The 12,625-nt window shown below is 43.8% G+C and overlaps 2 protein-coding genes across 27 annotated transcripts in view; one reads left to right on the top strand and one right to left on the bottom strand.

Moving 5' to 3' along the window:
* The window catches only part of ABI1 (abl interactor 1), a 147,762-nt gene extending 143,902 nt beyond the window's left edge, over positions 1-3,860 (top strand). For 19 of the 20 annotated variants that reach the window (XM_051820988.2, XM_017347632.3, XM_051820985.2 and 16 more), the window contains one exon: positions 1,726-3,860. In XM_051820988.2, coding sequence (XP_051676948.1) covers positions 1,726-1,901 — 176 coding nt within the window. In that variant the 3' untranslated portion in view covers positions 1,902-3,860. The remainder of the gene's footprint in view (positions 1-1,725) is intronic. The other variant, XM_002717274.5, reaches the window with a different exon arrangement.
* PDSS1 (decaprenyl diphosphate synthase subunit 1) overlaps positions 3,664-12,625 on the bottom strand; it is a 42,476-nt gene continuing 33,514 nt past the window's right edge. For all 7 annotated transcript variants that reach the window (XR_007909773.2, XM_051820991.2, XM_070056117.1 and 4 more), the window contains 2 exons: positions 9,545-9,625; positions 3,664-4,108 (listed from right to left, as the gene is read on the bottom strand). Coding sequence is in view for 6 of the 7 variants with exons in the window: in XM_051820991.2 (XP_051676951.1) it covers positions 3,968-4,108; positions 9,545-9,625 (222 nt within the window). In the remaining variant the exon portion in view is untranslated. The remainder of the gene's footprint in view (positions 4,109-9,544; positions 9,626-12,625) is intronic.

Raw genomic sequence — 12,625 nt, forward strand, 5'->3', positions numbered from 1 at the left:
ACCAGCTACATCACAGTGCCAGCCCCTTGAATTGTGTTTGTACCTAGATTTTAATTTATAAAGCAATCTTTAAATAACTATGAAGTGGGGCTGGCGCCGCGGCTCACTAGGCTAATCCTCCGCCTTGCAGCGCCGGCACACCGGGTTCTAGTCCCAGTCAGGGCGCCGGATTCTGTCCCGGTTGCCCCTCTTCCAGGCCAGCTCTCTGCTGTGGTCAGGGAGTGCAGTGGAGGATGGCCCAGGTGCTTGGGCCCTGCACCCCATGGGAGACCAGGAAAAGCACCTGGCTCCTGGCTCCTGCCATCGGATCAGCGCTGGCTGCAGCGCGCCGGCCGCGGCGGCCATTGGAGGGTGAACCAACGGCAAAGGAAGACCTTTCTTTCTGTCTCTCTCACTGCCCACTCTGCCTGTCAAAAAAATAAAAAATAAATAAGAAATAAAATAACTATGAAGTGGGAAAATGATTTCATAAATTTGGGAAGATATGTTTAATACACTTGGCAGGAGAGCAGAATTAAAAGCATATTTTCACAAGTTGAGGTGCTGAGTCCTGAACCAGAGGTCAGCTTGCTGTTTCTTGGATAAGACCAGATAGTATTTTAGACTCTGTTGGCTGTATGGTCTGTCACAACTGCTGTGCCTGCACTTGTAGCACAAAAGCAGGCACAGACAGTATGTTAGATGTGGCCATGCTGCAAGGAAGCTTTAGTTAAAAACAAGAAGGCAGCAGCTTGGATATGTGTATTGAGTTGTTCATTTGCTGACCTGTAGTATAAATCAAAACTGGAGATTTAGTAGGGTTAGATTTAAAATCTTTTTGTCACTTTTATAATCACAAGGTGAATGAATCCTGGATTAATTGCATTTCAGTTGAGTGTATGATAACAGTTTATGACAAGGCTGGTTTTTTTGTTTTATATTTATTTTATTTATTTGAAAGAGTTACAGAGAGAGGTAGAGACAGAGAGGGAGGTCTTTCATCTAATGGTTCACTCCCCAAATGGCTGCAATGGTCGGAGCTGGGCCAATCAGAAGCCAGGAACCAGGAGCTTCTTCTGGGTCTCCTATGTGCTTGCAGGGGTCCAAGGGCTTGGGGCATCCTCTGTTGTTTTCCCAGGTGCATTAGCAGGGAGCTGGATCAGAAGTGGATCACCCATCCTCGAACCGGTACCCATATGGGATTCTGGTGCTGCAGCCTGAGGCTTTAACCTGCTGCACCACAGTGCTGACCCCAACATGACTGTTCTTAAAGCCATTTTTACTTACCTGTAAGCTAATTTAACTTTAGCCTAATATGTGCCAAATTGTATACTTTCCAATTAGACAGCTTTGGTTGTTACCTGGTTTACTGAATAAAAGTTAGCTTTGCCTAATAGTTACTTTGAAAATGGTACTTCCCCTATGATGGACACTTTGTAGATATAGGAGCAAATGGATTAAAATATCTTATAAATCCCTGAACCCTGAGATCTTTCTTAAAAAGATTGGTAGAACCTTTTGATTTCTTTCGTCTAATTAAACTGAAATTTGGCCCTAATATCACGCCAGTGATTTAGTCACATTGTTGGCCACTGATTGACCTATATTGAAGGATACAGGAATTAAGACTTTTCATGAAAATAGTTGGCTTTGGCATATTATAGTACAATTGGCATAAAATTTCAAAATTCAATTATATGTTGAGTATAGTATACTCATGTGCTACTCTGTCTCTTTTCTCCGTAGTTGTTGCAATATATGATTATACAAAAGACAAGGATGATGAGCTGTCCTTCATGGAGGGTGCAATCATTTATGTTATAAAGAAGAATGATGATGGCTGGTATGAAGGAGTCTGCAATCGAGTGACTGGTCTCTTCCCTGGGAACTATGTTGAATCAATCATGCACTATACTGATTAGATTTTTGCTTTTAAAGTAGGATCTTATTACTCAGTCATACTGTGGGACTATTACGGTTAACAGAATTGTCTTAATATGTTTTAAAATGTGCCCATATTTTCAGGACATGCTGTTTTATTGGTATAATTGAATGTCTACCTATAAGCATAAATCATTGAGGCAGTTTGTATATTGCTAAACAGCAATTTATACAAGAGGCTGTCCCTGATTATGCTTATGTACTTACTTACACAATGTTAACTTTATGACCAGCCTAAATATTCTGGGGAAGCGGGGTATAATATTTAATGAATTATATGATTCAGATTGTATCATTACATGTTTCAGTGAGCATGGTTACTAATGCTATGTCAAACTAATATTAAAATCAGAAAACTTAAATGCTGGTGCTGGTCATACTTTTTTGTTTAGATTCTCTCATTTAAAAAAATACTGTTTAAAGCATGCATAAAAATTTATGTGTTGAAATATACTGAAAAATTCCAAGATGCTTCCAATTTGTGTGCTATTTCCCTGGAGTATTCACACTTAGGTCTCCTGAAATGAATTGAGTCTCTAAGTTCCCCATGCAAAACAAACAAAAGGCTAATCTGTAATGTTATAATTTGTACCTAAGTTTTTTAATGAATGAAATTTGAATTATAAATTTTTTCCATTCATAAATATATAAGTGAACCAAAGGTCTTTGTCCTTTCCTTCACTGGTTTGCTTTAAAAAAAAAAAAAAGAGAGAGAGAGAGAGAGATACTGATTTATTATAGAATTATGGTTCTATTTTCTCAATATATTAACTTGGAAAAAAATTTTAGCCTTAATCTGTCCCAACAGCAATGTGATGGATTTTTTGCAGATTTAAAAATCTGAGATGGTTATTTACAAGTCAATCTACTGAATTCCTTTTTGAAAGTAACTAACTTTTGAAGCTACGAAAATGTGTCAAAGTGTACACATTTATTCTGTAAGTAAAATTTTTAAGGATTGCCATACCTGTCCTTTACTTTTACAGTGGACTATTGTACACTGGTTTGATGAAAGGAAATTATAAGTATCTTTTACATATTGTAAAAGTAAGTGCGATTGATTTGTGAATAGGCACTATTTAATCCATTACCTGGCACTAGCAACATAAGATTTTAAAATACAATAATTTGGAAAGAAGGTGAGTCATGTATTATTCAGTGAACAGAGATATACTTAACCAACAGATTTGTATTGTCTTTTGACATAATTGAAATGCAACACATGCACTTTGTGTGTCTCCTCTTAATTTAAGGGAGGGTTAGAGGGATGTCTTCTCTTATCTTGTGTATAATTCTGTATTGCTTAGGATATTAAAGTAGAGCACTCAAGTGTGGGTTTCTGTGTATTGAGGATTTGTTTGAGTTTCAAATTACAGTTATGTATTGGGCGTTACAGACTTCTAACAGCATAGTGAATGGTAAGACTAGTGCAAAACATTTATTTCTGACAATTAAAGACCATTATTGCTACCAAATCAATGTGACTGTTTCATATACATTTTGCCTTTGTTAATTTCAAACCAAGTGTCATTAGTGATCAGCTAGCTACCTTCTATTCCTTTTTTAAGTGGAATGTTCTCTTAATTTGTATATAACCTGTTGTCTAAATTTTATGTACAGTCTTTTATAATAAACCATTCTCCTATGAGTTTTTCGATACTGTTAAAATACAAATAATGTGGATGTAAGTGCACACTTCACAATTTTCTGATCTTTACTCCTATGGTGAAATAATAGAAACCATTTGAATTTTAACATTGATTATTTATTTGTGTAATGGCTTTACATGTGGATATTAACAGTGTAAACAATACCACATAGAACCATCAAGATACCTCAATTAGAATTTATAAGACTGCAATGACAGATTCAGATGATTTAAGTACATTGAAAAAGTTTTCTGAAAAACTTTGCCAATAAAAAAAAAACCTGCCCATTAATAAGGTTGAAATTGTTTTTTAAAATGATTTTTGGTTATCTGCACATGAAGCAAACAACTTTAGGCACAGTCTGGTAAAGTAGCTGCCAGAAAGAACAGAAGTTGTTGTTATTTATCTCTCGTGAGTACAATTTCCGAGAGCTGAATGAGGGCATCTCTTTCTGGGGATGGTCGCAGTTTGCTGATCTCTCTGATGGCTTCATGGCAGTACCGCTGGGCGAGGTAGGTTGTCTGTTGCACACCATCACTCTACAGAAGTGGAACAAAACAGAACAGTCAGTCAGGGACTGGATCAGACCTTAAATTTCTGCCAAAATGCATTAAAACATACTGTTTTTTCAACTTGTCTCTAACGATTTATTTATTTGAAAGGCAGAGTTAGAGACACGGGGGTGGGGAGGTCTTCCATCCACTGGTTCACTCCCCAGACAGCCGCAACGTCCAGAGCTGGGATGGCCAGGAGCTTCTTCCGGGTCTCCCACATAGGTGGCAGCGGCCCAAAGGACTTGGAGAATCTAATGTTGCTTGCCCAGGCCATAGCTGGGAGCTGGATCAGATGTGGAGCAGGTAAGACTCGAACTGGCATCCGTATGAGATGCCAGCTTTATCCGCTACGCCACAGCACTGGCCCCTCCAACTTCCTCTGCCTACCTGTTTTAGGTCCTTTTCCAGACTGAAGCAGATTTTTATTTTATGAGCATGCAAAATTACAATAACATATCACACTAGGAAAGTATAGAAAGGGCTTATAATGAAAACCAATTGTTCCTTTCCCTCAAAGGCAGCTGCTTTCCTCTTAGTTTTCAGTATCTGCTGCCTTTCTGTGAAGGAAGATCAGGATTTAGCCCACCCCGAGCTGTGCCTCCTGATTGTCTTCCATTCAGAGTAGAACACTCCTAACTTTGTGGTTAAGGCCTCTGACTTTCTAGACTACCAGCAGCTCAAAATAGAGCACATTTTTGTTGGCTGCGCCTTATTGTGGAGGAGCCTCTCCTCTCTGACACATCTGACTGAAGTACATCTGCAAATAAGCAACCCAGAACGTGTGGACAGGAAGTCAAGTTTTATAGTCGGTGTATGTGTGACTTTATTTTGTAATCAGATTTAATCATAGTTTGAGTAAAGAATTCTAGGTTTAAAATGTTTGTCATAATTTAGAAGGCCCTGCTCCAGTGTGTTCTAGTGTTTTTGCTATACACTGAGCCAATTTTGATACCTTTTACTTGCATAAGTGATTACTGATTCTCTTCCTGAAATATTTGTTAAATGATTATACCCATTTTCCTAGTTTTCCTGTTTCTATTTTTTTGAGTTTTGTTGTTGTTTATGAGAGAGGGAGGGGGAACACACCCCCAGTCTGCTGGCTTGCTCACCAAATGCCCACAGTGGTAGCAGACACAGACACACACCCTGGGGCAGGAGAGGGGGCTGGTCTGGGGGTGCTTCCCCGGGGCACCCATTCACTGGCTGCTTCCCGGAGGCCCACTGTGGCTGGAGTCAGGAGCCAGAGCTGGGAACCAAACCCAGGCACACTGCCGTGGGGCTCAAGGGTCTTTAACGGCTAGGTTAATGCAGGTGCCCCTGTTTAAAGTTCACATTTCCTCAATTTCATAGGGTAACCCTTCTTTGGAGTTCATTTTTCACCATTATTTAAGATTTTTAAAGAGCTCACGCTTAACTCTTTGAAGGTATTACCCTATTGTTTTTGAATACGGTATATTTTTGGACTCTGTATTTTCCTGTGTATTTCGTTTTCTTTTCTTGTTCCACTTGAGAGGGAGGGCAGAGAGAGGTCCCATGTGCCGGTTCATTCCCCAGAAGCCCTCAATGGTGGGACAGTATTAGAGCCAGGAAATGCCAGTTCAGTTTAGTACTTCCATATGGTTAGCAGGAATCCAACTACCTGAGCTGTCACTGTTCCCTTCCAGAATCTTCATGAACAGGGAGCTGTACTCTGGAGCCACAGCTGGGTGTCAAGCCCAGGTACTCCACGGTGGGAAACAGTGTCTGAACTAACCATTAGGCCAGATGCCTGCTTCATGGATCTTCACTTGTTTATTCTGGTCTACTATTTAGTTCAGCAGGCTAATCAACTCTTTAATGATACTGAATTGTCCATTCATATTTAATGTGGAAACAGGTACCAGAAGCTCTGTGGCAATACAGGGATCTGGAATATAGAGCTCTTTGGTGACTTCTGTTTAGAAAACATTACTGGGGATTTTTCTGTAAGCGTGTTTCTGGGTAGGCTTAGTGGGACTTTACTGTTTTATGTAACAGCAATTTCCCTCTTTCAGTCCCACTTCTCAATTCAGATGTCAGTAGTAACAGTCAGCCCTCCTCATCCATGGTTTCCACATCCTCAGACTTAACCATGATCAAAAATATTTGAAAAAAAAATGGCATCTATACCAAATATGTACAGACATTACAAAATCATTATTACTAAGCAATATACCTACTGCCCTATAAATAGTACATAAGTAGCTGTTACATGTAGCCTTTACACAGGAGTAGATATAAACAGTGCAGGGAGGAGTTAAGGTATGTGAGAGGACATGCATAGTTTATAGGTAAGTACTACATCATACATCACTGTATACAAGGGACTTGGGCATGGGAGGGGGTTCCTGGAACCAATTCCCTGATGGGTGCCAAGGGGTAACTGTTCTCTGACTTCTGAAGCCAGAACTTCTTCCAGGGACCGGAATTCTTTTCAGTTGCAATTTCTCATAATGAGTTATTTTCAGTATTGCCAAACTAACTTCCACAAAAGTGGTCACTTAGCATGATATGACGCCTAACAGTCATTTGAAAGAGAAATCCTTCGGAAGGGTGTTGGTTTTTGGAAATCTGAAAATGCTGAAAGGGGGTCCCGTGCAGTGGCACAACAGGTAAAACCACTGACTGCAATGCCTGCATCCCATATGGGTGCCGGTTTGAGCCCTGGCTGCTCCACTTCCCATCCAGCTCCTTGCTAATGCACCTGGGAAGCCAGCGACGGATGGCCCAAGTCCTTGGGCCTCTGCCACCCACATGGGAGATCTGGAAGAAGCTCCTGGCTTTGGCCTGGCCCAGCCCTAATTGATGTGGCCATTGAGGAGTGAACCAGAGGATGGACGATCTCTCAGTCTCTCTCCCTCTCTCTGACTCTGCCTCTTAAATACAATAAATCTTTACAAAAATGCCGAAAGGTAATTGTCTGCTCACTCCTCTTTATTCCCTAGATATGCTGGCTGTAGAATGCTTTGAATTGGGAAACCGCTTACTCTTAAAGACAGTTAGCAAAACTGGAAAGTAAAAAGCTCTGAAGATGCCATGACAATCTGTATAAACGCATAGCTGCCAACATTGACTTAAAATTTTAAAACAGAGAGATTGTCCACCTACTGGTTCACTCCCTAAATGCCTGCAACAGCCAGGGCTGGGCCAGGCCAAACCGGGATCCTCGAACTCCATACATGTTTCCCGTGGGTGGAACTAGAACTCTGTCCGTGTCATCCATGTGGGAGTGAGGGACCCAGCTACTTGAGCACCATCCACTGCCTCCCAGGGTGCACACTAGCAGGAAGCTGGAATCAGAAGTGAGCTGAGACTCAAACCTAGGCACACTCCACTACAGGATGCTAGTGTTCAAAGAGGTATTAACTACTGTGCCAGTTTTCCTGTTACTGCCCTCAGGTTTTATCTTTAAATAGCTTTAAAAGAAAAAGGGGTTTATATTGATTTCTTTAAAAGTCAGAGTTATGGGGTGGTGAGAGAGTGGGAGGGCAGAGAGAAGTCATTCCCTGGTTCTCTCCTGAAATGGCTGCAATGGCCAGGGCTGGACCAGGCCAAAGCCAGGAGTTAAGAACTTCTTCTGGGTCTCCCACATGGGTGCAGGGGCCCAAGCACCTGGGATGTCCCCTGCTGCTTTCCCAGGTGCATTACAGAGCCGGATTGGAAACGGAGCAGCTGAGAATCCAACTGGCACCCATGTGGGATGCCAGCATCGTAGGTAGTGGCTTTACTCACTACGCCACTATGCTGCCCCCCCACCTTTAAAAAAGATTTATTTTTATTTCTTTGAAAAGCAGAGTTGGAGGGAGGGAGGGAGGGACAGAATAAACGGCTGTTTATTTAGTCACACTCTGATAACTGCTGCACGGGATGGACTTGGAAAGCTCACCATGAGCAGGCGATTTTCACAGCCTCACCCTGGCAGGATTCCGAGGACACAGACTAGGCCGAAAGCAAGTGCGGGGGACTGGGAACACGGTGAGGCTATGATGGACTTGGGGGATGGGGCTGACTACACATCAGAATCACTGTGGTGACTGCTCAAATTTTTTTAAAAACATTAACATCTAAGTCTTACTGAACACCAATTAAATCAGTATCTTTTGAAAATATTCTAGAAGAATTAAAAGTGAGTTTTTCCTTCTCGAGTTTTCGTCATAAGAGTTGACTGCCAGGTGGGCGACTGGTTGAGACACCTGCATCCGGGGCCATCGCTGTGGTGCAGTGGGCTGGGCCTCTGCCTGCAACACCAGCATCCTCCATGGGTGCCGGTTCGTGTCCTGCTCTTCATCTGCAGCTCTCTGCTAATGCACTTGGGAAAAGCAGTGCAAGATGGCCCAAGTGCTTGGGACCCTGCCTCCTATGCAGGAGGCCTGGGTGAAGTTCCTGGCTCAGCTGTGGACATCGCAACCACTTAGGGAGTGAACCAGTGGTTAGAACTCTCTCTCCGGGGCTGGCGCTGTGGCGTAGGGGGTAAAGCCACTGCCTACAGTGCTGGCATCCCATATGGGTGCCAGTTTGAGTCCCGGCTGCTCCACTTCCAATCCAGCTCTCTGCTATGGCCTGGGAAAGCAGTAGAAGATGGCTCAAGCCCTCGGGCCCCTGCACCCAGGTGGGAGACCCAGAGGAGGCTCCTGGCTCCTGGCTTCGGATTGGCGCAGCTCCAGCCGTCGCGGCCAATTGGAGAGTGAACCAGCCGATGGAAGACCCCTCTCTCTCTGCCTCTCCTTCTCTCTCTGTGTAACTCTGACTTTCAAGTAAAATAAATAAATCTTTAAAAAAAAAAAAAAAAAAAAGAGAGAGAGAACTCTCTCTCCTTCCCTCTCTAACTTTTTGAAGTAAATAAATCTTTAAAAAAAAAAAAATTCCGGCATCTCACACTGGAGTACCTGGGGTTTGATTCCTGGCTCCACTTACCAGCTTCCTGCTCATGCAAACCTTGGGAGGCAACAAGTGACTGGGTTCCTGCCACCCATGTGAGAGACCTGGGGTGAGTTCCCTGCTCCTGGTTTTTGTCCCAGCCAAGGGCCACTGGGGGCATCAGAGAGAACAGGAAGTTGGAAGTGTGCACTTTGCATGTGCGCTCTCCCTCCCCCTTCCTTGTCTGCCTGCCTCTCAGATAGGAAAAAAAAATGTCGATCATATTTGGTCTCAAAGGTAACATTTTTTAGTTAAAATTACATTGGCTTAAGGACTATGCCACACACCTAATGATGTTTTCTTTTAAAATAATCATACATGGGGCCTGCGTGGGAGATCATGAGGAGGTCCTGGCTCCTGGCTTCAGATTGGTGCAGCTCAGGCAGTTGTGGCCATTTGGGGAGTAAACCAGTGGTGGTGGGGCTTTTTCTCTGTCTCTCCCTCTCAAATAAATAAATAAAATCTTAAAAGTAAAAATAAGCATACCTGTAATACATACTGTCGTGCTCTGTCCACATCTCCCGGCAAACTGAACCGTCTCATTATCATGGCATTCATTTCTGGAAACTAACCGTAAAGAAAACTCTAGTTATTGGTCTTGGGAGAATCCAGTGGTTTAACACTCTAGGAAACACCAGCCAGGAACGTGACTAAGCGTTGAGCGGATGGGGAGCAGTAACTAGACTGGATGATGAAGAAGCTGAGACACGCCGTGTCTGCCCGGGCCTGTGGCCGTGCACAGAAGCAGCAGCCGCTGACCCGCAGCCCAGTGCTGAGCTGAGAGAGGCAGAGGAATGAAGACATCTATCTCTTAAGTCTCCTGGTCGTCTTCCCTCACTCCTGACAACCGTCCACTGCATCAGAATCGTCTGCATTCCCCACTGGCCCTCTCCCCTGAGGTGGGGACGGTGGGTCTGCGCGTGCGCTCCTACCAAATCCCTGGGTCAGGTGGACATGCTGGAAAACCGCTGTCCCAGAACAAGGCGGGAATTAGAGCGCCAGCTGAAACCTGTGCAAGTTTCTGAGCAGGGCTCTGCCTGCAGCACACACCCCAGAGTGAACTGGAGCGGCGGTGCGTGTCGGTTGTACGGTGCTAACAGTTAGATGTTTCAATACACTTGCCTGGATCCTGCTCCCAAAGGTTGTCATATATTGGCTTGGGGGTAGGTAGGCCTGGATAGTGGGGCTCTTAGGGTATAACCAAGGTGAAGAACCACTGAGTTCGAGGAGCTACAGGCAGAGGTTACCAACCAGGTTATTGACCAAGGATAAGCCAGTGGGTATGAGAGGAAGAAAGAAACCTGCGAAGGTTCTGAAGACAGAATCCATATTCCGCGACAGTAGGCGGCTGTTTGGGAGAACGGCCACTGTTAACGCACGCCGCGGCACTGAATTCTGCAGCTCCCTCCGTGCAGGCTGCGCTCGCCACGCTGCACGAGTGCTGTCACCATTGAGTCCCGGGCTCCCTGTCTGTCTCACGAGCTGACAGGCTTGAACTCAACAACTTCACGGCATCATGAACTGAGAGGGAAGATGCGCCTGGTCTTGGACATGGTCAGTGCGTATCGCAGTTGCCAGCTTTTACCCAGCACTGAGCCTGAAGAATGAAATGAGTTGTTCTATAACCTTCACCATGCTATTAATAATTCTAGAAAAGAAAATTGGGCACACACAGGAAAACCTCAACCAAATGATGGCAGATGAGTCGGGGTTCTGAACAGAGCTGCAAATGTGCTGAGGCTACTAACACGCTTACAGAATTTAAAGAGCCAGCAGTTGGTTAGTTCTTAAATGAAAACCAGTAATTTGCTTTACTAACTGGTCTTTTAAGATTAAAATAATGTAAGCTATACAGGAAACAAATCAGGGAGGCCTAAGTCCATCCATATTAGTGGTAAAAAGCCAAGTAGGCATTTGTTTCAGTTTTTAAATTTCATATCCTTAAGTTCATCCTTAAAGCTGGTGTGACCCTGCTCTAGACATCTGGTGCAACCACCTTGTTTACATGTATAAGCTTTTCCTGAAACACCAACAAGTGTGCTAAAATGTACTGACTTGGTGGGTTCTGCGAAGGCTTCTTTTTTTTTTTAACTATAAAAAGTATCAGAGAAAGCAAAATTTGAAAGAAAATATTTGCATTGAGTGAGACTATATCCTTCCTTGATGAAACATGTAGTGTGTGCAGTTTTGATATGCAAATATGAAATTCTTCCCCTAAGCACCGCTCCATGCCCTTCATGTGTGAGTGAGAAATAAGAAGCCTAACAGAACAGTTGCCTGCCTACAGGTTTAGGGAGGAGTAAGACAATTTGTGTTTGCGCAGGCTGTTTTTAAAAGTAGGAGCGACCTCCTGGGGATGAATCAGGTTTTCAAGTCTGTCTACACTACACAGGTGCTCTGTGAATTGGACTGAGTTTACCCAAACAGAGCCTGGGTAACCAAGGCACCAACTAGTCACCGCACTAGCGTAAGCCGCTGCAGAGGCTGGCGACGGCAGTGGGAAATACAGCTACAGGCTGGCATTTAGGTTTAGTGACTTAGCAGACGAGAGAAGCAGAACAAAGCTGGTTTTTTTTTTTTAAAGCTACTTAAAAACGAAGGGATCTCATTAAAGAAAGGAAAACACTTCTTTTTGTTTCTGAAAGTTTCAAGAACCAACCAATAACACCCTTTAAAGATTTAACATGAGGTTTCTGTTCCTAAAATAACACATACAAGAAAGGGCACTGCTGTCACTGGAAACTCCAGAAATCCCCGCTACCAACTGTTCTGAGAAAACCCCTTCAGAGATGTGAGAGACAGTGGAATCCCAAAAAGAGGGAGATTCTGTCTAAAAGTGCCAATTTCAAGACAGCCCACCATGCCAAGTTAAAAAGAAAAAGGTGGTTTCCGCAAGGCGGCTTGTCCTGGTCCAGCGAGTCCGTGTTCACAGGGGAGCGCCTCAGAGACCCTGCAGACAAAACTCGGCCCCTGCCCCGCCAGGACTGCACCCGAGACGCGCGGAGCCCTCTACGCCGCCGGCCACCGGCCCGGGGACACCAGCTGGCTGCTCCGTAGGAAGCCCTGCTGGTGCCAGGCAGGCTTGCCAGGGACTAACTCTGATCAGCTGTCAGTGGCAGTCAGAAACCCTGCTCCGGTTAAAATCAACCGTGCTCACAGAAGTCTTGGACCGTTCAATGGCCTTCTGTGCTGCTCACACATTTTAAATTTTGGCCAGGCGCAGCGTCAGTTTCTTTATTTGTGTAAGGGACATCAACATGTCTGTCACAAAGAGGAGCTGTGCACGGAATCCTTTATGAGCTAAAAATAACCCACTTTGATTAACGTGCAAATACTGCACATCCTGATGTTATTTTTGGAACCTGTTTTACCCAGAATTACATTAAGCTGCATAAATCTTTTGGTAATTTCTTGCTGATAATCTTTTTTTATTTGACAGGGTAAACCTTAGTAGAGCCTTAACGGGCTGTTTTATTTGAAAAGTTATAAATACCCATCTGACTAACCTCTGCCCGTGTGTCATGAGACGGACAAGTCAGCACACTTCTGAAGCGACTGCTGTCCAGT

Source organism: Oryctolagus cuniculus, chromosome 13 (genome assembly GCF_964237555.1).
Source record: "Oryctolagus cuniculus chromosome 13, mOryCun1.1, whole genome shotgun sequence".
Classification (NCBI taxonomy): domain Eukaryota; kingdom Metazoa; phylum Chordata; class Mammalia; order Lagomorpha; family Leporidae; genus Oryctolagus; species Oryctolagus cuniculus.